The following is a 26,370-nucleotide window of genomic DNA, read 5'->3' as shown; positions in this document are numbered from 1 at the left end:
AAACTGTGTTCTTTTAATAAATAATTCCTCTGATAACTCTTTGTGATGTCCATTTACATATTTGAAGATATTAATAATATCTCCTCTTAGGCACCTCTTTTCTAGTGTATACATATTCAGCCTAGTAAGTCTTTCCTTATGTTCCAGTCCTTCTAGGCCTTTAATCAATTTAGTAGCTTGCCTTTGAACACTTTCGAGCTCACTGATGTCTTTTTTATACAATGGTGCCCAAAACTGAACACAATATTCCAGGTGTGGACGTACCAATGCCTTATACAGCGGCCTGATTACATCCGAGTCCCTTGTCTCAATTCCCCTTTTTATGCACGCTAGCACCTTACTTGCCTTCTTTACTGCGTTTTGACATTGTGTATGGTTATTAAGCCTATTATCCATGAATACCCCCAAATCTTTTTCCAACTCTGTTTCCCCAAGGCGTTCTCCATTTAATATGTAGGATGCAAGTTTGTTTTCAGTCCCAAAATGCATAACCTTGCATTTGTCTGTATTGAACCTCATTTTCCATTTAGACGCCCAGAGTTCAAGTTTAGATAGATCATTCTACAAGGACTCCACATCCAATTCTGAATTAATTACCTTACACAGTTTAGTATCATCTGCAAAGATTGACACTGTGCTTTCCAGGCCTATTTCTAGGTCATTGATAAATAAGTTGAACAGTAGTGGTCCGAGTACGGACCCTTGTGGTATTCCGCTGACTACTGGGGACTAGGTTGAGGACTTCCCGTTGACCACTACTCGCTGTACCCTGCTATCCAACCAGCTGCTTATCCATGTGCAAATAGTTTTTCCTAGGCCAAGCTCCTTTAATTTGATCATCAGTCTCCTGTGAGGAACTGCATCGAAGGCTTTTGCAAAATCTAGGAAGACCACATCCCATCCACTGCTTTTCCCTGATCAAGATTATTGCTCACTTCCTCGTAGAAGCTAATTAAGTTAGTCTGACATGACCTGTCCCTCACAAACCCATGCTGGTTCTTGCTAATAATCCTAGCGGACTGTAGATACTCCTGTATGCCGTCCCTTAGAATTCCTTCCAATATTTTTCCCACTATAGATGTTAAACTAACTGCTCTGTAGTTTTCCGGAAGATTTTTGGATCCCTTTTTAAATAATGGCACTACCTCAGCTGTACGCCAATCCTTCGGTACCATGCCTGATCTAATTGAACTATTGAAAATCAAGTATAGGGGTCGTGCTAGTTGTGAACTAAACTCCATAAGAACCGCTCGGGTGAAGTCCATCAGGACCAGGTGATTTATTAATCTTAATTTTGCTTAATCTCTCCCGGACTACATCTTCGCTTAAACAAGTATCTAACCATGAATCATTACTGTCACAATTGTTATGCTCTACTCCCACCATCAGTTCTTCACTGGTGAATACTGATGAAGAGAATTTGTTCAGTATTTCCACTTTTATTTCGTCATCATTTATCAATTCTCCTAATTCATCTTTTAATGGACCTATATTCTCCTTTTTTAACCTTTTACTGTTTATGTATTTAAAAAACTTTTTTGGATTGGTTTTACTCTCTATAGCAATTTGCTTTTCATTTTCCATTTTAGCTGCTCTTATTGCTTTTTTACATTTCTTATTACACTCCTTGTAATACTTGAAAGACTCCTCCTTTCCATTAGATTTAAATCTTTGAAAGCCCGCTTTTTTTTATCCATTTCTGCCTTAACCGTCTTGTTAAGCCACAACGGTTTGATTTTAATACTCCTGCGTTTACTGCCCATGGGAATAAAGTTATGAATATTGCTATCCAGCAACCCTTTTAAAACATCCCACATTTCCGAAGTATTCTTGTTATTAAACAGAACCTCCCACTCTATGTCGTTAAGTGCACATCTAAGCATACTGAAATTAGCCTTCCTAAAGTTAAAAGTTTTGGTGGAACCCCTGTAGCTATGTTTCCTGAAACTGATGTCGAATGTGATCACGTAGTGATCACTGTTACCCAAAGTCTCCCCAACTTTAGTGTTTGATATAATGTCCACATTATTAGTAATTACTAGATCCAGGGTAGTTTTACCCCTAGTTGGGTCCTCGACTAATTGAGACAAGTAGTGATCCCTAAACATTTTTAAGAACCTGCTGCCCCTCGCTTTAGCACATGAATCGTTACTCCAGTTTATATCCGGGTAATTAAAATCCCCAATCACAAGGATGTCCCCCAATCCCGCAGCCGTTTTGATTTGCTACAATAGTTGTTCTTCCTATATGTATGGTCGACATAAGTTTTTTGTTTTTCTTTCAACTTTTGCCATCCACGTGGTTTACGATTTGGAATAGTAACCACCTTGCCTGAAGCATGGTGAGCGAAGCGAGCCCAGGTGGGTCTACATTTGCACTAATTATGGTCATAGACTGTAAAATGGACAAATTGTGCCCAAAAACATTAAAAAACTTGTGTCAACCTTTTGTACCTGTCGGCCTTAGACACAGTTGACCTTTTCACTGTTGACTTTTTGACCATGTCGACCTTTTGCATGTCAACCATACTGATTGTTTATCTAGTCTGCGTAGCTCTATTATATCACACCCAATCTAGATACAGACACATTGTGGCACACATGCAGTAAGGAAATGCTTATATTTAAGCCACATAAATTGATATGGACCCGACTCTAAATGAGGTTCCTAATGGCATACTCAGTGCTACAGACAACACTATAAGCTATTTAATAATAACAATCGTAACTGATAATGAGATTATATCGGGCTGTCTAGGTGCTGGATACTGTTATTTATCAACATAGAAAGGAATAAATCTGCAAACTTATGTAGATGTGCTAAGTTAAATTTATTTTCTCTGACGTCCTAAGTGGATGCTGGGACTCCGTAAGGACCATGGGGAATAGCGGCTCCGCAGGAGACTGGGCACAACTAAAGAAAGCTTTAGGACTACCTGGTGTGCACTGGCTCCTCCCACTATGACCCTCCTCCAGACCTCAGTTAGAATCTTGTGCCCGGCTGAGCTGGATGCACACTAGGGGCTCTCCTGAGCTCCTAGAAAAGAAAGTATATTTTAGGTTTTTTATTTTCAGTGAGATCTGCTGGCAACAGACTCACTGCTACGAGGGACTAAGGGGAGAAGAAGCGAACCTACCTGATTGGAGCTAGTTTGGGCTTCTTAGGCTACTGGACACCATTAGCTCCAGAGGGATCAAACACAGGACCCGACCTCGATCGTTCGGTCCCGGAGCCGCGCCGCCGTCCCCCTTACAGAGCCAGAAGCATGAAGATGGTCCTGAAAATCGGCGGCAGAAGACTTCGGTCTTCAACAAGGTAGCGCACAGCACTGCAGCTGTGCGCCATTGCTCCTCATGCACACCTCACACTCCGGTCACTGATGGGTGCAGGGCGCTGGGGGGGCGCCCTGAGCAGCAATATTAACACCTTGGCTGGCAAATTAATCACAATATATAGTCCTAGAGGCTATATATGTGAAAAATACCCCTGCCAGAGATCCATAAAAAGCGAGAGAAAGTCCGCCGAAAAAGGGGCGGGGCTATCTCCCTCAGCACACTGGCGCCATTTTCTCTTCACAGTGCAGCTGGAAGACAGCTCCCCAGGCTCTCCCCTGTAGTTTTCAGGCTCAAAGGGTTAAAAAGAGAGGGGGGGCACTAAATTTAGGCGCAAAATTGTGTATTATAGCAGCTATAAGGGAAAAATCACTGTAGGAAGTGTGAATCCCTGTATTATATAGCGCTTTGGTGTGTGCTGGCATACTCTCTCTCTGTCTCCCCAAAGGACTTTGTGGGGTCCTGTCCTCAGTCAGAGCATTCCCTGTGTGTGTGCGGTATGTCGGTACGGCTGTGTCGACATGTTTGATGAGGAAGGTTACGTGGAAGGCGGAGCAGATGCCGATAAATGTGATGTCGCCCCCTGTGGGGCCTACACCAGAGTGGATGGATAGGTGGAAGGTATTAACCGACAGTGTCAACTCCTTACATAAAAGGCTGGATGACGTAACAGCTGTGGGACAGCCGGCTTCTCAGCCCGCCCCTTCCCGCAGGCGTCTCAAAGGCCATCAGGGGCTCAAAAAACGCCCGCTACCTCAGATGGCAGACACAGATGTCGACACGGAGTCTGACTCCAGTGTCGACGAGGTTGAGACATATACACAATCCACTAGGAACATCCGTTGCATGAGCTCGGCAATGAAAAATGTATTACACATTTCTGACATTAACCCGAGTACCACAAAACAGGGGTTTTATGTTTGGGGAGAAAAAGCAACCAGTGTTTTGTTCCCCCATCAGATGAGTGAATGAAGTGTGTGAAGAGGCGTGGGTTCCCCCGATAAGAAACTGGTAATTTCTAAAAGTTACTGATGGCGTACCTTTTCCCGCCAGAGGATAGGTCACGTTGGGAGATATCCCCTAGGGTGGATAAGGCGCTCACACGTTTGTCAAAAAAGGTGGCACTGCCGTCTTAGGATACGGCCACTTTGAAGGAGCCTGCTGATAAAAAACAGGAGGCTATCCTAAATTCTGTATATACACACTCAGGTACTATACTGAGATCTGCAATTGCCTCAGCATGGATAGTGCTGCTGCAGCGGGGTCTGTTACCCTGTCAGGACAGGGATACTATTTGGCTAACCATAGAGCATATTAAAGACGTAGTCTTATATATGAGGGATGCACAGAGGGATATTTGCCGGCTGGCATCCAGAATTAATGCAATGTCCATTCTGCCAGTAGGGTATTAGGGACCTGGCAGTGGATAGGTGATGCTGACTTTAAAAGGCACGTCTGCCTTATTAGGGTGAGGAATTGTTGGGGATGGTCTCTGGGACCTCGTATCCACAGCAACAGCTGGGAAGAAATTTTTTTTACCTCAGGTTTCCTCACAGCCTAAGAAAGCACTGTATTATCAGGTACAGCCCTTTCGGCTTCAGAAAAGCAAGCGGGTCAAAGGCGCTTCCTTTCTGCACAGAGTCAAGGGAAAAAAGCTGCACCAGACAGCCAGTTCCCAGGATCAAAAATCTTCCCCCGCTTCCTCTGAGTCCGCCGCATGACGCTGGGGCTCCACAGGTGGAGCCAGGTGCGGTGGGGGCGCGTTTCGGGAACTTCAGCGACCAGTGGGCTCGCTCACAGGTGGATCCCTGGGTTCTGCAAGTAGTATCACAGGGATACAAGCTGGAGTTCGAGGCGACTCCCCCTCGCCGTTACCTCAAATCAGCCTTGCCTGCTGCCCTCGGAAAAAGGGGAGGTAGTACTGGCGGCAATTCACAAGCTGTACTTCCAGCTGGGGATAATCAAGGTACCCCTCCTTCAACAAGGCCGGGGTTACTATTCCACAATGTTTGTGGTACCGAAACCAGTCGGTTCGGCGAGACCCATTCTAAAATTGAAATCCTTGAACACTTATATACGAAGGTTCAAGTTCAAAATGGAATCGCTCAGGGCGGTTATTGCAAGCCTGGAAGAAGGGGATTACATGGTATCACTGGACATCAAGGATGCTTACCTGCATGTCCCCATTTACCCTCCTCACCAGGAGTACCTCAGGATTGTGGTACAGGACTGTCATTACCAATTCCAGACGTTGCCGTTGGTCTGTCCCCGGCACCGAGGGTATTTACCAAGGTAATGGCCGTAATGATGATACTCCTTCAAAAAATAAAAAATAAAAAGGGAGTTATAATTATCCCTACTTGGACGATCTCCTTATAAAGGCGAGGTCCAGGGAGCAGTTCTTGGTCGGAGTAGCACTATCTCGGAAAGTGCTACAACAGCACGGCTGGATTCTGAATATTCCAAAGTCGCAGCTGGTTCCTACGACGCGTCTACTGTTCCTGGGTATGGTTCTGGACACAGAACAGAAAAAAGTGTTTCTCCCGGAGGAGAAGGCCAAGGAGTTGTCATCTCTAGTCAGAGACCTCCTAAAACAAATACAGGTGTCGGTGCATCAATGCACGCGAGTCCTGGGTAAGATGGTAGCTTCTTACGAAGAAATTCCATTCGGCAGGTTCCATGCAAGGATCTTCCAGTGGGATCTGTTGGACAAGTGGTCCGGGTCGCATGTTCAGATGCATCGGCTGATAACCCTGTCTCCAAGGGCCAGGGTGTCGCTGTTGTGGTGGCTGCAGAGTGCTCATCTTCTAGAGGGCCGCAGATTCGGCATACAGGACTGGGTCCTGGTGACCACGGATGCCAGCCTTCGAGGCTGGGGGGCAGTCACACAGGGAAGAAACTTCCAAGGACTATGGTCGAGTCAGGAGACTTCCCTACACATAAATATTCTGGAACTAAGGGCCATTTACAATGCCCTAAGTTAGGCTAGACCCCTGCTTCAACACCAGCCGGTGCTGATCCAGTCAGACAACATCACGGCGGTCGCCCATGTATACCAACAGGGCGGCACAAGAAGCAGGATGGCGATGGCAGAAGCCACAAGGATTTTCCGATGGGCGGAAAATCATGTGTTAGCACTGTCAGCAGTGTTCATTTCCGGAGTGGACAACTGGGAAGCAGACTTTCTCAGCTGGCACGACTTCCACCCGGGAGAGTGGGGATTTCATCCAGAAGTCTTCCAAACGATGGTACACCATTGGGAAAGGCCACAGGTGGACATGAGGGCGTCCCGCCTCAACAAAGAGCTAAAAAGATATTGCGCCAGGTCAAGGGACCCTGAGGCGATAGCTGTGGACGCTCTGGTGACACCGTGGGTGTACCAGTCGGTTTATGTGTTCCCTCCTCTTCCTCTCATACCCAAGGTACTGAGGATAATAAGAAAAAGAGGAGTAAGAACTATACTCATTGTTCCGGATTGGCCAAGAAGAGCTTGGTACCCGGAACTTCAAGAAATTATCTCAGAGGACCCATGGCCTCTGCCGCTCAGACAGGACCTGCTGCAGCAGGGGCCCTGTCTGTTCCAAGACTTACCGCGGCTGCGTTGACGGCATGGCGGTTGAACACCGGATCCTGAAGGAAAAGGGCATTCCGGAGGAAGTCATTCCTACGCTGATTAAAGCTAGGAAAGAAGTGACCGCAAACCATTATCACCGCATTTGGCGAAAATATGTTGCGTGGTGTGAGGCCAGGAAGGCCCCAACGGAGGAATTTCAGCTGGGCCGTTTTCTGCACTTCCTACAGTCAGGGGTGACTATGGGCCTAAAATTGGGTTCCATTAAGGTCCAGATTTCGGCTCTATCGATTTTCTTCCAGAGAGAACTGGCTTCACTACCTGAAGTTCAGACTTTTGTTAAGGGAGTGCTGCATATTCAGCCTCCTTTTGTGCCTCCAGTGGCACCTTGGGATCTCAACGTGGTGTTGGATTTCCTAAAGTCACATTGATTTGAGCCACTTAAAACCGTGGAATTAAAATATCTCACGTGGAAAGTGGTCATGCTGTTGGCCTTGGCTTCGGCCAGGCGTGTGTCAGAATTGGCGGCTTTGTCATGTAAAAGCCCTTATCTGATTCTTCATATGGATAGGGCAGAATTGAGGACTCGTCCCCAGTTTCTCCCTAAGGTGGTATCAGCTTTTCATTTGAACCAACCTATCGTGGTGCCTGCGGCTACTAAAGACTTGGAGGCTTCCAAGTTGTTGGACGTAGTCAGGGCCCTGAGAATTTATGTTTCCAGGACTGCTTCCTGTATGCACCCAACAAGCTGGGTGCTCCTGCTTCACAGCAGACTATTGCTCGCTGGATCTGTAGTACGATTCAGCTTGCACATTCTGCGGCTGGACTGTCGCATCCTAAATCAGTGAAAGCCCATTCCACGAGGAAGGTGGGCTCTTCTTGGGCGGCTGCCCGAGGGGTCTCGGCTCTACAACTTTGCCGAGCAGCTACTTGGTCGGGGTCAAACACATTTGCTAAATTCTACAAGTTTGACACCCTGGCTGAGGAGGACCTAGAGTTTGCCCATTCGGTGCTGCAGAGTCATCCGCACTCTCCCGCCCGTTTGTGACCTTTGGTATAATCCCCATGGTCCTTACGGAGTCCCAGCATCCACTTAGGACGTCAGAGAAAATAAGATTTTACTCACCGGTAAATCTATTTCTCGTAGTCCGTAGTGGATGCTGGGCGCCCATCCCAAGTGCGGATTGTCTGCAATACTTGTATATAGCTATTGTTTAACTAAAGGGTTATTGTTGAGCCATCTGTTGAGAGGCTCAGTTATTATTCATACTGTTAACTGGGTATAGTATCACGAGTTATATGGTGTGATTGGTGTGGCTGGTATGAGTCTTACCCGGGATTCAAAATCCTTCCTTATTGTGTCAGCTCTTCCGGGCACAGTATCCTAACTGAGGTCTGGAGGAGGGTCATAGTGGGAGGAGCCAGTGCACACCAGGTAGTCCTAAAGCTTTCTTTAGTTGTGCCCAGTCTCCTACGGAGCCGCTATTCCCCATGGTCCTTACGGAGTCCCAGCATCCACTACGGACTACGAGAAATAGATTTACCGGTGAGTAAAATCTTATTATTTTAAGGCAAGCACTACATTGTTTGGAGAATGCCCCTTTATCAGGTGTAGTATTCTACTGTTTGCAGCACAGTGACAAAGGTTTGGCTGCTGAATATAAATGACAATTGTACTCATTATACACTTGAGGTGCCTTTACAGTACTCATGCTCACTGCACACGTCTCTTCATAATTTGCCCAATCTCTAAAGTGTCCTTACCTGCCCTCGCTCGGTGGTTCTTTCTTCCTTGTCTTTTTCTTCTCATCCTTCTCAGACTCCTCGTCCTCTTCACTCTCTTCCTCTTCCTCACTTTCTGACCCAGAACCACTACCGCTGCCACTCTCTGACTCACTCACGGACTCCGGCTCTGTAATACAGACATCTCACAGCACGTACATGTTTTCCCTTTCAGAGTAGTACTGAGGTGTGTCTTCAGTAGCAAATAGATGATCCCCACTTTCATTAACTATACAAAACATAGCTGTAGCCAAATACTATATAGTACCCCGCAAACATTTTTCGCTATGTTCACACAATGAAAATCATTGTTCTGTCTCTCACCACTGTCTGCGGATTCAGTTGGTCCTGATTCGCCATCAGAGTCAGAGTAAAATGGCTTCTCCTCCCTCTCCTTCCTCTTCTCTCTACTAGGGCACTTGGTCCACTCAGGAACCTGGAGGGATCAATAAAATTACTGAGAAACAAAGGACATAAGCCTCAGCATGATTATTATAAATATAACCACTGGGAGGAAATGCTAACAAAAAATGGAATAATCAAATAAATTTGAGACCTGGGGCAATATTTGCGAAGGCCAACATGCTTTGCATTTAATGCTAGTGATTTTCTCCTCAAATATACTGTGGTGGCTTACAAAAGCCGCTGCTTCGTAGATATAGCCCCTGGTCTGTGTCACTTGAACAAGAATAATTCCTGGTGCTACGGGGTTTCTGTGGATTAGGATGAATGAGAAGTTACCACTCTGTTTCTCCGATGCACAGATACTTTTTCCTAATTTACCTTTTATACTACAATTATGGGACCCAGTGATTTTACGCATGGAATACCATCTGCCAGTTGTGCACAGCCCATCTATCCTGTTTATTGTCCATTGACATCTATATTGCACAATATATTATATCTGTGGTCAGGCTGAAAGCAGCTCAATTCAATACTTATGAGGAAATGACAATTTCCATCTCTTTATACTGATACATAGATGGTCCAATGCTTAAGACTGGCACTAGTAACTTTTGTATCAGTGCCCTAGTTGTGTTTCTAGGTTGTGAATCTCAGAGAGCAAGGCCCGAACATATTTTCTCTGTACGTTTTCACAGATGTATGTTTGCTTTGATCCCCTATGGTACAGTACTGTGCATATGAAATGATGGATGATGAAATATGAAGGTAATGTGTAGCCCCTGAATATATATATTAAAAATATTTTTTTTTCTGCCAGATCATAAAATTTACTTTTTTTGATCTCTTGAATAATAACAATAAACCATAATTCCTCCTAAAACGAAAAAATTCCTACTGGATAGTATTAGGGGAAGTAAGTTAAACAGGTAAATGTTTATGCTTGTTCGGCCCACCGCACTGTCATGTACTGAGATGGGTCACAGCGCTAGATTTTCTCACCTGCTCAGCCTAAGTTTTGCTAACTGATATTAAAATTGCCGAAGGGTCTCTCTATGAACTTCTCATTCATCCAAATAAATGATGGGAGGCACAGAACCGGAGCATCAGAGGAGTGTGGATAAGTGAGTTATCTCACACCAAAACCTTGGTGGAATTGCTTTTGAAATAATATGTTCCCTTTTACTTGTTAAACCACCATATAGTGGGTAGTAAAATAGGAGAGAGTAGAGGAGGGGTATTAGCGTAAAGCACTGTCATATTGCTAAGTGTTATAAGCATGGTACTCCATTTGGTAGAGTAAGTGTAGGAAGACTTATGAAGGCAGGCATCTAGCAGAATAACCCCTGCTAATTAGTAAATCATGAAGGAAGTGAATGGTTTAATAGAGGCTCTAGTAGGAAGAAGCATTTGCTTGTGGCAGTGGAGGAAAGCTGTGCTTACTAGATTTAATGCGAGGAGACAGGAGAGATAGTATCACACTAGTCAGAGAATGAGCTGCAGCCAGGAAATTACTAAATCAGGAAACATTAGGCCAATTGTAGTGGCCTTTAGAAAAGTAGAAATGAAGAGCAGCATGAGCACACCACAAATAATGTCAGGTTGACTTTCATGCATTTTAGGCCTGGGTTCACCTGGAACTACCCCACAAAATATGATATTACTGGATGAATGTGATTTTCCATCCATGTGAATTACTCTCAATAGTAATAATGCATTGGGGGAGATCCATCAAATCTTCTAAAGAGGACAAGTGTAGAAGTTGCCTACAGCAGCCAATCAGGTTCTAGATATAATTTATCTAGGTCATTCTATAAAATGATAACTAGAATTGGTTGCTATGGTCATCACCTCCACCTGTCCTACTTTGGAAGGTTTGATAAATCCACACCATTGCATTCTGAGCAATTTATCCTTATGGTTGTGTACCCAGCCTAAAGAACTTAAGAGCAGATTCCAAATAGTGTGTAGAGCACAGGAAAAGTACTGCACACTCAAACACACACAAGCGGCACCTCTTTCCACTTCCCCAGGAGGCTGATATGGCTCTCTACGGGTTCAGTGTCTTCTCCTTCCTGAGTACAAGGGAAAATAGCTGGTTTATGGCATTTCCTATAATCCACTAGCATGTATGTCTTCCCTACACTGCAGACATTATTGGGTGATGTCAAATCTGAAGATTAAATGGGAACCCTACAGTGCTACTGGGGGTAGACAGAACCATGCCTATTGCAGCAAAAGCTCATGCCTATTGAATTTGCCCGAAACAGCAGGAAGTACAGAAAGCACCTATAAGGGTACAGAGTCTGACGCAGGGAATAAAGCAGCCTTGCACCAGCAGGGAGAGTCAGCTTGACAGTGGTGGGTATTCCCCACATCCCTATATACTCAGGTTATCACGCACAGCTTCCTTCACCTCCACGTTGCGCACAGATGGATCGGGAGCCTCCTCCGGCCAATCCGGGAGCTCCTGGTACCCAACAGCTTTGGAATTCAGTAGGTGAGAGAGGGAGCCCAACTGAAAATGATCCCTATCTGGGGAGAAGAGAAAACAAATGATCCTAATACTTACATTACTCTGTGCTGCCATAACTGACAGATGAATGTGATCAGTACCTTTAAATGAAGACTCCAGTTTAGGTGCAGGTTTCTGTGCCAGGAAGAGCTTTTTGGCATGCTTGCTGAGTGCTCCGCTTTTTTCTACGGGGACAATCAACTGGCGGATGAATCTTGTTCTGTCTCTGATGTCATAATTTTGGTCATACTTGGCCAAATTCAGAACATACTGAGTAAGGAGCTTTGTCTGACGAGAGACAGAGAGGTGGAATATTTAACTGAGGAAAATACACAGATATAACAATTCAAAATAAAGACATGAGGAGAGTAGGATGGGAAAGGATAAGAAGCCAGGAAAAGACAGTCCAGAACTGGTGGTGTGTATCACTGCCTTATGGAGCTGGGGCCATTGGCTTCTAGGTTATGTGGCTTCTGCTGAAACTAGCCTGGTAGGGAATATGGGAATGTTCACACAAACCCGGGCTGGGCAGGCTAGTAAATGAGCCTGCAAGGAGGTGTAGCTTTGCACCTAGTATAAGGCAGGTGAAAGTACATGAGAAGGTGCATATTTTGCCTGCGCAGTAGGCTGACCATATTATCCCTTTAACCTGGGACACTCATGAATTACACAGGTTCTGTGGCTGGCTGACTACAAGCCTGCATTTTACCTGGTTTTAAGCAGCCACAGAACCTGTGTAATCCATGAGCGTCCCAGGTTAAAGGGACAATATGGTCAGCCCAGTGGCGTAACTACTGCCCATGCAGCCACTGCAGAGGCTTGGAGGCGCAGGGCTGCGGGGGGCGCCGCCACTGATTCAGAGCAGACTGACATGCGGACTAGTCGTCCGCATGTCAATCTGCTAAATGTCCCTTCCAAGATGGCCGCCGCCATAGAGGAGACATGCTAGAGGTCATACTTGACCTCTAGCGTCTAGGAGGTGCCAAGACCCGTGGGAGCGCATAACGCTGGCCGCGGCTGGCGGCACCCTGCAGCCCTGCTACCGTGGAGCGTCGGGGGCAGCTGCAGCAATGGTGGGATCGGGCAGCGGTGCCTGCGGCACACTAAACAGCGGGGAGCGGTTTGGGCAGCATTACTCCCCATGACACCCAGGGCATGAAATCCCTGGCTACAAGCATTATCCCCTGGCAACGAGCTTGACACCCAGCGCATGAAACCTCTAGCAATGAGCATGAAAACCCAGCGCATGAAACTCCTGGCAACGAGCATGACACCCTGAGCATGAAAACCCTTGGCACCATGCATGGAACCTAGATCATGAAACCCTTGGCAACGATTAGGTAATTTAAAAGTAATTAGAAGCCTTACTGTAGGGCTTAATGTGTAATGGGCATTGCGGTGTGTGGCATAATATATAACGGGCACTGCGGTGTGTAGCATAATATATAACGGGAATTGCAGTGTGTGGTATAATGTATAACGGGCACTGCGGTGTGTGGCATAATGTGTTACAGGCATGACAGTGTGTGGTATACTGTATCACAGGTATTGTATGTGGCATAATGTCTTAGGGGCATTGCAGTGTGTGGTATAATGTATAACGGCATTGCGGTGTGTGGCATAATGTGTCACAGGCATGAAGGTGTGTGGTATACTGTATCACGGGCATTGTATGCGGCATAATGTCTTAGGGGCATTGCAGTGTATGGTATCATTTATAACAGGCATTGCGGTGTGTGGCATAATGTGTCACAGGCATGACGGTGTGTGATATAATGTCTCAAGGACTTTGCAGTGTGCGGCATAATTTATAACGAGCATTGCGGTGTGGCATAATGTGTCACAGGCATTACGGTGTGTGGCATAATGTCTAAGGGCCATTGCAGTGTGTGGCACAATGTGTAAGGGGCATTACTATAAGGAGGAATAATGAAAAATAATGTAAGGGGCATGAATCAGGATTATTTTTTTCTCCTGTGGTCACCAACGTCTCGGCATGCAAGTTGCAAAACTAGGGGAATAAGGTTGTCTTTCCCTGCAACGCCACGCCACTTTCAGCGAAGCCACACCCATTTTAATGAAGCCACACCTCTTGTTTGGCACAAATTCTTCACTTTGATGGTGCCAATTATGAGGAGGGGGGGGGGGGGGGGGCAGAGATTTTGTTGGCTTGGGGGAGAAAATTACTAGTTACGCCACTGGGTCAGCCTACTGCGCAGTCACATCTCTAGATGCATACAGTTCTCCATATAGACTATTTTTCCATACACATTTGAGTAATGTATGGTTTCATTTACCTCCCACCTTGCATCACCCTTTATGTGTGTCCTGGAAGTAAGTGTGATAATAGGGTATATCACTCTACAAATGAGAAAATACATAACATAACCTTTTCTACTTTGCCCTAATATAATAAATTGCCTAAACGCTAAAATCAATGCAGGCCTGGGGTTACAGAACACCTACTGAAATCCATCAGTGTACACCTGTAATATGTCACAGTACAGAGAGTAACAAGTAGAGGCTGGTATGGAAACTGGAACACATCACTGCTAGGATTGTGGTAGCCATTCCAGTACATTACTGCCAGTGACATACCTGCTTAGAGTTAGTCAGATACAGCTTTGCAGCAAGGTTTATGGTTTGTAGTTTAACAATATCTTCTTCATTAGTGAAGGACTTGGCCATCTTCCTCAGTACATCAGGAGCTATTTTAGGCACATGTTCGCAGTACTCACCAATCAGCCACAGGATACTGGCTCGAGCCATAGGCACCTGCAAAATGTAAAATAACACGCATTACCAATAATGAGGAGTCAGCGGTCACACACGATCCTGGGGACAGTTCTGTGGACGTGTCATGTGAGAAAAACTGTGCAAGTCTACAGATTTGCAGAACATCATTGCAAATGCAGGGACTCATAAGCTATAAAACCATATACAACTGAAACTTGAGTTATTTGCATATCATATTACATAAGTGCCCCTCCCCCTTTTTTCACAATGTGGGCCATGGTTACCTGAATATTGTCGGTTAACTTGGCCATGTGCTTGATTATCTCACTGTGCTGCGCTGGCTGCATTTGTAGCAATTTCTTGATAACCACCACTGACTCTGCTACCACCAGCTCTGCGAGTTCAGGGAAAAAGGATTCAACATAGACATAATTAGAGATTCCCTATTCAGAGCTGTCTGTAGCTCTAATGGCCCCCATACATTAAAGATATAATAAGGCAATGTTCCAATCCCCTGATGGCAGGGTCGAAGAATCAGGAATATTCAACATGTTTAAAAATGCAGACTCCCCGTTACTGACTGAAAACGGTTGGGATCGTCAAATCGAGCATTTTCAACATGTTTCATTTCCCCGTTTCCCCAACGGATCAACAATCATTGGTGGCTGCTGATCAATGGATCCGGTCAGCAGGGCAGGTGGATTGGGGAAACGGGGCCACAGATGTACTGTATGGTGGCCTAAACTCGCAGGTGGAATGCCACCAATTTTAGTAAGTATACTAGTCAAGGCATGGAGAGGTTACTGTGAAAAATCAATTTAGTTCAAAATCTGTCGATAGGGGAAAATATGGCATCATATAAGGTAAAATGCATGAATAGGTACCGATACATTTTCTGCTCCCATGTGCAGTGTGCACTTTTTTAGTTTTGGAATTAAATTTTCAGGTAAGTTCAGTTTATATTTTAGTTATGTAAAATAAAATTAAAAAAAATAAACCCACGATGCCACCCGTCCTATGATTTATATATAAGCAGAGCAGGGCAGCAGAGCATCCAGCAGACTAACTTACTATGGTCTGCCAGAATAGATGAGCAGGCTAAGTTACTTCCTTTCTCTGCTGATAGCTATGTCAGCCAGGTTACCACACCTGTGAATACTGGAATATAATTAAGTCTTCCATAATTCCTTTAACATTAAGTCCTGTGTGACTCCTGGTATATAAAACCTATGTGCTGTACTACCTTCCTTGGTTCTTACCATCCCGATTTGATAGCAGCTGCACCAGTCCATTCAGGCAGGTGTCACGGACTTTACCAATGTTAGTTGCACATCGACCAATGGCCTGTATTGTAGCAGCCACAAAGTCTTTATCCATGCTGCGGATGTAAGTCTGGAAGAAGTAAGAGGAATACATTATACAGTACTGTTTGTAATCGAAGATTTTCTGGGCTTTGCTATCCAAACAAACAGGGCGTAATACTACATCGCAAGGTCCTGTACAGTATGTTTGGGGTACCAGTGATACGTGTCATATTGATCCACAGACCCCTCTCTGCTCCACTGAGTATGTGTGGGGCCTGCACATGAGCACAGGGGCCCTGTATGGGTTTTCAGAGCAGGGAGCGGTGTAGCAGTTGGACAGGTACTACCAGGCTCCCCTCCACCTCCAGTTTCCACAGCCTTCACACGCCAACAACATGACTACAGTGGAAATGTTCAGGTGTTACACAGAGTGGAAACATTTTAGGACTGTACAAGTATTGTATGTCTGCCCAACTAAAATGAGATCATATTCTCTTTGCATTGATTGTTTTACAATCTTTAAACTTACTGACACATAACATACGCCTGTATTCGGAGCTCACTGCAACTCTGCGGTACAGTTATTGCAGACATCACATCTTATAGCAGCCAAGGGCCTGATCCCTGATGATGTAAGTGATCAGATAGCCATAAAAAAACATATGTCTATATTCAGAGCTCACTGCATCTCTGCGACAGCACTGCCCCCAGCCCTGCACGTACAGTATGAGAGCAGCTGCCATCACTATTATCTGCATTTGCACCAGTTCTCTCCTTATTTCAGAAGATCCATCTAAAGTTGGACAGATCTCAGCATTCCCTCACCTGTGAATGAACACTTATCCTACATGTGAACCATCACTGTAGCCACCCAGCAATGCCCATTGAGCCACAAGTGAGGTGCGAATGAGATCTGCACTACACTGTTGTTAAATGTCGCGAGATCCGTCCACATTCTATCTTATGTGCAACTCTGGTTCAGTCACTATTAACCAATCTTTCCTAAACTTGATGCTCTAGCTTGGCGCCTTATTAACACCTGCCAATCATTATTATCTGTAAATTTTGTGAAAACTTAGCAGACTTGTTTTGTAATAACAACACTGCATTTCAGTCACAGACTTACTTGGAACTCTCGCAGTATGATGGAAATGTTGGTCTCATTAGCCAGATTTGTCAGGACCTCCAACTGCAGAGGAGAGAGTTATAGTCCAATTAGCACCATGCATTTTTCATGTCTGCATGTGTACTTCTGAGCTACTTAAAGGCCTTTTCTCGACTAGCAGCACCAATACATCATACAGGGATGTTATAGTGTCACTGGATTTCAGTTTTACAGCATAGCACACATGGGGGCATATGCATCAGTGGTTGGAGAGTGGTAAAGTGGAGAGAGATAAAGTACCAACCAATCAGCTCCTAACTGACATTTTTCAAATACAGTCTTTAAAGTGACAGTCAGAAGCGGATTGGTTGGTACTTCTTCTGTCTCCAAGTGTTGATGCATGTACCCCCACGTTCTGATATCATATAAGTACTGTATAAAAGTATAAAAACTAACAATATAAACAAACAATTTGAATAGCCAAAGATATTAAACAATTAGGGGGTATTCAATTATCCGCGATAGTGCTGCGGGCGTGGAAAACTGGGGTTTCTTTGATTTTTTTTTTTAGCACCCCTACCCAATTAGCTCGCACGGAAAAAAAAAAAGGCGTGAAAATACATAGGTCCTGCAAAAAGCTGCAGAGCTATCTATTTCCATGGCACTTACAACAGATAAAACGGGCACTTATCGCGGTTTATGCTTCGTGTCCCTGAGGCACACAAAGCATAATCCCTGATAAGCGCCGGCATCGAGGGATAAGCCCCCGGCAAATCCATTATCTGCGGTAAATTACCGTGGATAAGTGGTTACCCCCCTCAGACTACAAGACACATAAACAATAACATATATTAAATAACTGAAATATATTGAAACCAGTACCATAATTAAAGCATAGAGCAGAATCACTTTTATGAGCAATAATTATATAATATTAATTATATAGAAAAAATTAAACTTTTCCTATATTTCTTTATGTAATAATGTACCAATATCTTGATTTACATTTGTGGAAGTGTACAGTGCAGTATTTCTTATGGCCCATTTAAACTGTGTTTGACAAACTTATGTGCTATTACAGTAGGTTTCATATTCCATTCCTCCTTTATCTCTCTAGTATTCAAGTAGATAGGCTGGACCAACATATAGTCAATAACCATGCTAACTGCAGCACAGAATATTTCAGAACATGAGATATCTTGTGTGATTTTGTCAGTGGCAATGGCCTGTCTACTTGTTAGATTATCTTTGTGAGGACAAAGGTGCATGTAATATGGGTAGTGTGATGATGTATGGAGGGGAATAGAGGGTCACCAAGAACACAGAATAGTGATTTAGGGTTCTTAAAGACCAAGGGTGATAGCTCTGGCATATGCCAGATGGGCTGGTGTGCATTAGTAGGCTGGTCTACGCGCATGAATAAATATATATAAATACATACAGGTTGAGTATCCCATACCCAAATATTCAGAAATACGGAATATTCCGAAATATGGACTTTTTTGAGTGAGAGTGAGATAGTGAAATCTTTGTTTTCTGTGGCTCAATGTACTCAAACTTTGTTTAATACACAAAGCTATTACAAATATTGTATTAAATGACCTTCAGGCTGTGTGCATAAGGTATATATGAAACATAAATGAATTGTGTGAATGTACACACACTTTGTTTAATACACAAAGTTATTAAAATTATTGGCTAAAATTACCTTCCGGCTGTGTGTATAAGGTGTGTATGAAACATAAATGCATTCTGTGCTTAGACTTAGGTCCTATCGCCATGATATCTCATTATGGTATGCAATTATTCCAAAATACGGAAAAATCCGATATCCAAAATACCTCTGGTCCCAAGCATTTTGGATAAGGGATACTCAACCTGTATATATATATATATATATATATAGTTAAATAAAAATAGGTTGCTGAGCCTTAATCATCCTCCCAGCCACGTTATGAAGTAAAAACCTTGAGGTCGCACTTGACTGGATTGTTCTAGATACCAAACAATTCTGTCCTGCTCTTCATTGTAAGACAGTGTTGCTATCAGTTCCAGCCCAGCCCTGAGCTCCTGCATGTTGATGCAGGAAGTTTCTGCTGTCGAGCCCATCTTTATATTAAATGAAGTTTATATACGGTAGCCAACGTCATTTGAGACTTTAGCAGTTTTTTTTACCAAATACAATTGTGTGTAGAAACCATCTTTATACCAAATATGTTACACCTACACACTTTACACCACACACCAAATATACAAAAGCAAACTCATGTTACCTTCAAGATCTTAATCTGGGTTGGGTCAGTGGATCGGATGTAGAAACTTTTAAGGTATGGCTCAAACATTCCCTGAGAAACAATAGTCAAAAATAACACTGAATTAATATAAGAATTTTTTAAAAGTGTATTCTTTTCAGTTTTAAGATCTTCAATACCCTTATGTCTGTTCCGTGCATTATTTCATTGTACAAGCTGCCACGGTATCATCAGAATACTAATGTATTAGTATAGGTCAGGACGCTGCAGTGCCTAGTATATGAAGTGGCTAGTTATAAAGTGGCAGCTAAAATCAATGGCAGTGTTATGCCTGAATGTCATTAGTTACATCCTCAACTGATATCGATTGCAAATTGACTCCTCCTCTCCCCTTCTCATCAACAGGTAAACAATATTACAGACTACTGCAACTGTTTTTTACTGAAGTATTACTATGTAAACAATATTGCAGACTATTCCAACAGTGTTTACTGAAGTATTACTAGGTAAACAATAGTGCAGACTATTCCAACTGTTTTTACTGAAGTATTACTAGGTAAACAATAGTGCAGACTATTCCAACTGTTTTTACTGAAGTATTACTTGGTAAATAATATTGAAGACTATTCCAACTGTTTTTACTGAAGTATTACTAGGTAAACAATAGTGCAGACTATTCCAACTGTTTTTACTGAAGTATTACTAGGTAAACAATATTGCAGACTATTCCAACTTACATTGCATGGTAAAACATTAGAAAGTTGTTCTAAATGGATTTATAACTGTACTATGCAAGGAACTTATAGTGATAGAGTGTGGTTTACTGACCTTACATTTGTTAGAATTGAGTAACACCTTTTGCTGAAGGTGAGGGGTTGCTATGTGGGGAAGGGGGTTGTAATCAGGATGAACATGTGTTTGTAGATTTATTTATTCAGTATAGGTCAGGACACAAGTCCTTTAGGACACTGCAGTGCCTAGTATATGAAGTGGCTAGTTATAAAGTGTCAGATAAAATCAATTGCAGTGTTATACCTGTGTTAAACCGAAGGAAAACAGAAGGCAAACAACAAGATAACAGAAGGACTGCGTTACAACCACAAAACTCAGGCTCATTATGTGGCCTCTCCTCACCTCTACCATAAGAACTCCAGGACCAGGCTTACCACCTCTCTGGCTGAGAACATCAAGTCTGCATCTGGGCCTAACCCACAAGGTGAGCAGGGAACTGTGGGGGGAGAGCACCAGGACCAGGCTCAGCAGGGACAGCTCCATTGCATGCGCTCCCCACATTCTCATACCCACCCGTACTATGATCTTATCAAAATAATATTATCCCAATTTTCCTTCTGCCACTGGTTACTTGCAATTGTTTTTTTTTTCCCCTGTTGTTTTTTTCTCTCTCTCTCCTCTTCCACCCCACCGTGTGTTTTTCCTGTAATGTTTACCTCCTCTGATTGCACAGTGCACACCCTGCCATTGCGCCCTACATACAGGGTACATCATACTACTACACAAGTGTCAGTTTTCCCATATATGTACTGGGCCCTTGTATGGCTCCCCTCCCAGATTGTAACCTTCGTAGTGCGCCCAACATGGCTGCCTCATCTGGTACGCTTGTGGATGGGATGAAAAATACATGGACCTGGTGGTTTTGTTGGAACCCTACTCTGAACGTTAGGACTCTGAAATCACCCCCATTTTGTATCATCTCTTCTAGGGCTAGACTATTCCACCCTGGGTAATCCTACGCTGTGTACCCAAGATGGCTGCCACACTTGGTGCCTTGTGAGGGTGGAATACACAACCCTTGGAAGTTATTACCCAAAATACCTACACCAATCATGCATTATGCTTTCTGTGTGCTTAAGGTTTTCTTTTATGTTGGTATTGCTGTATTACTCAAATCCTCTGTATCATGTGCATTGTTTTTGATGTCTGGGTTGGGTCAGTGGATCGGATGTAGAAACTTTTAAGGTATGGCTCAAACATTCCCTGAGAAACAATAGTCAAAAATAACACTGAATTAATATAAGAATTTTTTAAAAGTGTATTCTTTTCAGTTTTAAGATCTTCAATACCCTTATGTCTGTTCCGTGCATTATTTCATTGTACAAGCTGCCACGGTATCATCAGAATACTAATGTATTAGTATAGGTCAGGACGCTGCAGTGCCTAGTATATGAAGTGGCTAGTTATAAAGTGGCAGCTAAAATCAATGGCAGTGTTATGCCTGAATGTCATTAGTTACATCCTCAACTGATATCGATTGCAAATTGACTCCTCCTCTCCCCTTCTCATCAACAGGTAAACAATATTACAGACTACTGCAACTGTTATTGCAGACTATTCCAACAGTGTTTACTGAAGTATTACTAGGTAAACAATAGTGCAGACTATTCCAACTGTTTTTACTGAAGTATTACTAGGTAAACAATAGTGCAGACTATTCCAACTGTTTTTACTGAAGTATTACTTGGTAAATAATATTGAAGACTATTCCAACTGTTTTTACTGAAGTATTACTAGGTAAACAATAGTGCAGACTATTCCAACTGTTTTTACTGAAGTATTACTAGGTAAACAATATTGCAGACTATTCCAACTTACATTGCATGGTAAAACATTAGAAAGTTGTTCTAAATGGATTTATAACTGTACTATGCAAGGAACTTATAGTGATAGAGTGTGGTTTACTGACCTTACATTTGTTAGAATTGAGTAACACCTTTTGCTGAAGGTGAGGGGTTGCTATGTGGGGAAGGGGGTTGTAATCAGGATGAACATGTGTTTGTAGATTTATTTATTCAGTATAGGTCAGGACACAAGTCCTTTAGGACGCTGCAGTGCCTAGTATATGAAGTGGCTAGTTATAAAGTGTCAGATAAAATCAATTGCAGTGTTATACCTGTGTTAAACCGAAGGAAAACAGAAGGCAAACAACAAGATAACAGAAGGACTGCGTTACAACCACAAAACTCAGGCTCATTATGTGGCCTCTCCTCACCTCTACCATAAGAACTCCAGGACCAGGCTTACCACCTCTCTGGCTGAGAACATCAAGTCTGCATCTGGGCCTAACCCACAAGGTGAGCAGGGAACTGTGGGGGGAGAGCACCAGGACCAGGCTCAGCAGGGACAGCTCCATTGCATGCGCTCCCCACATTCTCATACCCACCCGTACTATGATCTTATCAAAATAATATTATCCCAATTTTCCTTCTGCCACTGGTTACTTGCAATTGTTTTTTTTTTCCCCTGTTGTTTTTTTCTCTCTCTCTCCTCTTCCACCCCACCGTGTGTTTTTCCTGTAATGTTTACCTCCTCTGATTGCACACCCTGCCATTGCGCCCTACATACAGGGTACATCATACTACTACACAAGTGTCAGTTTTCCCATATATGTACTGGGCCCTTGTATGGCTCCCCTCCCAGACTGTAACCTTCGTAGTGCGCCCAACATGGCTGCCTCATCTGGTACGCTTGTGGATGGGATGAAAAATACATGGACCTGGTGGTTTTGTTGGAACCCTACTCTGAACGTTAGGACTCTGAAATCACCCCCATTTTGTATCATCTCTTCTAGGGCTAGACTATTCCACCCTGGGTAATCCTACGCTGTGTACCCAAGATGGCTGCCACACTTGGTACCTTGTGAGGGTGGAATACACAACCCTTGGAAGTTATTACCCAAAATACCTACACCAATCATGCATTATGCTTTCTGTGTGCTTAAGGTTTTCTTTTATGTTGGTATTGCTGTATTACTCAAATCCTCTGTATCATGTGCATTGTTTTTGATGTCTGGGTTGGGTCAGTGGATCGGATGTAGAAACTTTTAAGGTATGGCTCAAACATTCCCTGAGAAACAATAGTCAAAAATAACACTGAATTAATATAAGAATTTTTTAAAAGTGTATTCTTTTCAGTTTTAAGATCTTCAATACCCTTATGTCTGTTCCGTGCATTATTTCATTGTACAAGCTGCCACGGTATCATCAGAATACTAATGTATTAGTATAGGTCAGGACGCTGCAGTGCCTAGTATATGAAGTGGCTAGTTATAAAGTGGCAGCTAAAATCAATGGCAGTGTTATACCTGAATGTCATTAGTTACATCCTCAACTGATATCGATTGCAAATTGACTCCTCCTCTCCCCTTCTCATCAACAGGTAAACGATATTACAGACTACTGCAACTGTTTTTTACTGAAGTATTACTATGTAAACAATATTGCAGACTATTCCAACAGTGTTTACTGAAGTATTACTAGGTAAACAATAGTGCAGACTATTCCAACTGTTTTTACTGAAGTATTACTAGGTAAACAATAGTGCAGACTATTCCAACTGTTTTTACTGAAGTATTACTAGGTAAATAATATTGAAGACTATTCCAACTGTTTTTACTGAAGTATTACTAGGTAAACAATAGTGCAGACTATTCCAACTGTTTTTACTGAAGTATTACTAGGTAAACAATATTGCAGACTATTCCAACTTACATTGCATGGTAAAACATTAGAAAGTTGTTCTAAATGGATTTATAACTGTACTATGCAAGGAACTTATAGTGATAGAGTGTGGTTTACTGACCTTACATTTGTTAGAATTGAGTAACACCTTTTGCTGAAGGTGAGGGGTTGCTATGTGGGGAAGGGGGTTGTAATCAGGATGAACATGTGTTTGTAGATTTATTTATTCAGTATAGGTCAGGACACAAGTTCTTTAGGACGCTGCAGTGCCTAGTATATGAAGTGGCTAGTTATAAAGTGTCAGATAAAATCAATTGCAGTGTTATACCTGTGTTAAACCGAAGGAAAACAGAAGGCAAACAACAAGATAACAGAAGGACTGCGTTACAACCACAAAACTCAGGCTCATTATGTGGCCTCTCCTCACCTCTACCATAAGAACTCCAGGACCAGGCTTACCACCTCTCTGGCTGAGAACATCAAGTCTGCATCTGGGCCTAACCCACAAGGTGAGCAGGGAACTGTGGGGGGAGAGCACCAGGACCAGGCTCAGCAGGGACATCTCCATTGCATGCGCTCCCCACATTCTCATACCCACCCGTACTATGATCTTATCAAAATAATATTATCCCAATTTTCCTTCTGCCACTGGTTACTTGCAATTGTTTTTTTTTTCCCCTGTTGTTTTTTTCTCTCTCTCTCCTCTTCCACCCCACCGTGTGTTTTTCCTGTAATGTTTACCTCCTCTGATTGCACACCCTGCCATTGCGCCCTACATACAGGGTACATCATACTACTACACAAGTGTCAGTTTTCCCATATATGTACTGGGCCCTTGTATGGCTCCCCTCCCAGACTGTAACCTTCGTAGTGCGCCCAACATGGCTGCCTCATCTGGTACGCTTGTGGATGGGATGAAAAATACATGGACCTGGTGGTTTTGTTGGAACCCTACTCTGAACGTTAGGACTCTGAAATCACCCCCATTTTGTATCATCTCTTCTAGGGCTAGACTATTCCACCCTGGGTAATCCTACGCTGTGTACCCAAGATGGCTGCCACACTTGGTGCCTTGTGAGGGTGGAATACACAACCCTTGGAAGTTATTACCCAAAATACCTACACCAATCATGCATTATGCTTTCTGTGTGCTTAAGGTTTTCTTTTATGTTGGTATTGCTGTATTACTCAAATCCTCTGTATCATGTGCATTGTTTTTGATGTCTGGGTTGGGTCAGTGGATCGGATGTAGAAACTTTTAAGGTATGGCTCAAACATTCCCTGAGAAACAATAGTCAAAAATAACACTGAATTAATATAAGAATTTTTTAAAAGTGTATTCTTTTCAGTTTTAAGATCTTCAATACCCTTATGTCTGTTCCGTGCATTATTTCATTGTACAAGCTGCCACGGTATCATCAGAATACTAATGTATTAGTATAGGTCAGGACGCTGCAGTGCCTAGTATATGAAGTGGCTAGTTATAAAGTGGCAGCTAAAATCAATGGCAGTGTTATACCTGAATGTCATTAGTTACATCCTCAACTGATATCGATTGCAAATTGACTCCTCCTCTCCCCTTCTCATCAACAGGTAAACGATATTACAGACTACTGCAACTGTTTTTTACTGAAGTATTACTATGTAAACAATATTGCAGACTATTCCAACAGTGTTTACTGAAGTATTACTAGGTAAACAATAGTGCAGACTATTCCAACTGTTTTTACTGAAGTATTACTAGGTAAATAATATTGAAGACTATTCCAACTGTTTTTACTGAAGTATTACTAGGTAAACAATAGTGCAGACTATTCCAACTGTTTTTACTGAAGTATTACTAGGTAAACAATATTGCAGACTATTCCAACTTACATTGCATGGTAAAACATTAGAAAGTTGTTCTAAATGGATTTATAACTGTACTATGCAAGGAACTTATAGTGATAGAGTATGGTTTACTGACCTTACATTTGTTAGAATTGAGTAACACCTTTTGCTGAAGGTGAGGGGTTGCTATGTGGGGAAGGGGGTTGTAATCAGGATGAACATGTGTTTGTAGATTTATTTATTCAGTATAGGTCAGGACACAAGTTCTTTAGGACGCTGCAGTGCCTAGTATATGAAGTGGCTAGTTATAAAGTGTCAGATAAAATCAATTGCAGTGTTATACCTGTGTTAAACCGAAGGAAAACAGAAGGCAAACAACAAGATAACAGAAGGACTGCGTTACAACCACAAAACTCAGGCTCATTATGTGGCCTCTCCTCACCTCTACCATAAGAACTCCAGGACCAGGCTTACCACCTCTCTGGCTGAGAACATCAAGTCTGCATCTGGGCCTAACCCACAAGGTGAGCAGGGAACTGTGGGGGGAGAGCACCAGGACCAGGCTCAGCAGGGACAGCTCCATTGCATGCGCTCCCCACATTCTCATACCCACCCGTACTATGATCTTATCAAAATAATATTATCCCAATTTTCCTTCTGCCACTGGTTACTTGCAATTGTTTTTTTTTTCCCCTGTTGTTTTTTTCTCTCTCTCTCCTCTTCCACCCCACCGTGTGTTTTTCCTGTAATGTTTACCTCCTCTGATTGCACACCCTGCCATTGCGCCCTACATACAGGGTACATCATACTACTACACAAGTGTCAGTTTTCCCATATATGTACTGGGCCCTTGTATGGCTCCCCTCCCAGATTGTAACCTTCGTAGTGCGCCCAACATGGCTGCCTCATCTGGTACGCTTGTGAATGGGATGAAAAATACATGGACCTGGTGGTTTTGTTGGAACCCTACTCTGAACGTTAGGACTCTGAAATCACCCCCATTTTGTATCATCTCTTCTAGGGCTAGACTATTCCACCCTGGGTAATCCTACGCTGTGTACCCAAG

The 26,370-nt window shown here is 43.2% G+C and overlaps 1 protein-coding gene across 3 annotated transcripts in view; it reads right to left on the bottom strand.

The window, feature by feature from the left end:
• Positions 1–26,370, bottom strand: part of AP3B2 (adaptor related protein complex 3 subunit beta 2) — a 198,906-nt gene that overhangs the window by 58,920 nt on the left and 113,616 nt on the right. For 2 of the 3 annotated variants that reach the window (XM_063926333.1, XM_063926331.1), the window contains exons 11-19: positions 19,021–19,092; positions 16,769–16,831; positions 15,598–15,730; positions 14,623–14,732; positions 14,201–14,377; positions 11,704–11,890; positions 11,492–11,622; positions 9,010–9,121; positions 8,668–8,815 (exon numbers count right to left, since the gene is read on the bottom strand). In XM_063926333.1, coding sequence (XP_063782403.1) covers positions 8,668–8,815; positions 9,010–9,121; positions 11,492–11,622; positions 11,704–11,890; positions 14,201–14,377; positions 14,623–14,732; positions 15,598–15,730; positions 16,769–16,831; positions 19,021–19,092 — 1,133 coding nt within the window. Of the gene's footprint in view, positions 1–8,667; positions 8,816–9,009; positions 9,122–11,102; positions 11,163–11,491; positions 11,623–11,703; positions 11,891–14,200; positions 14,378–14,622; positions 14,733–15,597; positions 15,731–16,768; positions 16,832–19,020; positions 19,093–26,370 lie in introns of all 3 variants that reach the window. The other variant, XM_063926332.1, reaches the window with a different exon arrangement.

Source organism: Pseudophryne corroboree, chromosome 6 (genome assembly GCF_028390025.1).
Source record: "Pseudophryne corroboree isolate aPseCor3 chromosome 6, aPseCor3.hap2, whole genome shotgun sequence".
NCBI lineage: Eukaryota > Metazoa > Chordata > Amphibia > Anura > Myobatrachidae > Pseudophryne > Pseudophryne corroboree.
The sequence above is the reverse complement of the archived record's forward strand: the minus strand, read 5'-3'. Positions and strand labels throughout refer to the sequence as shown.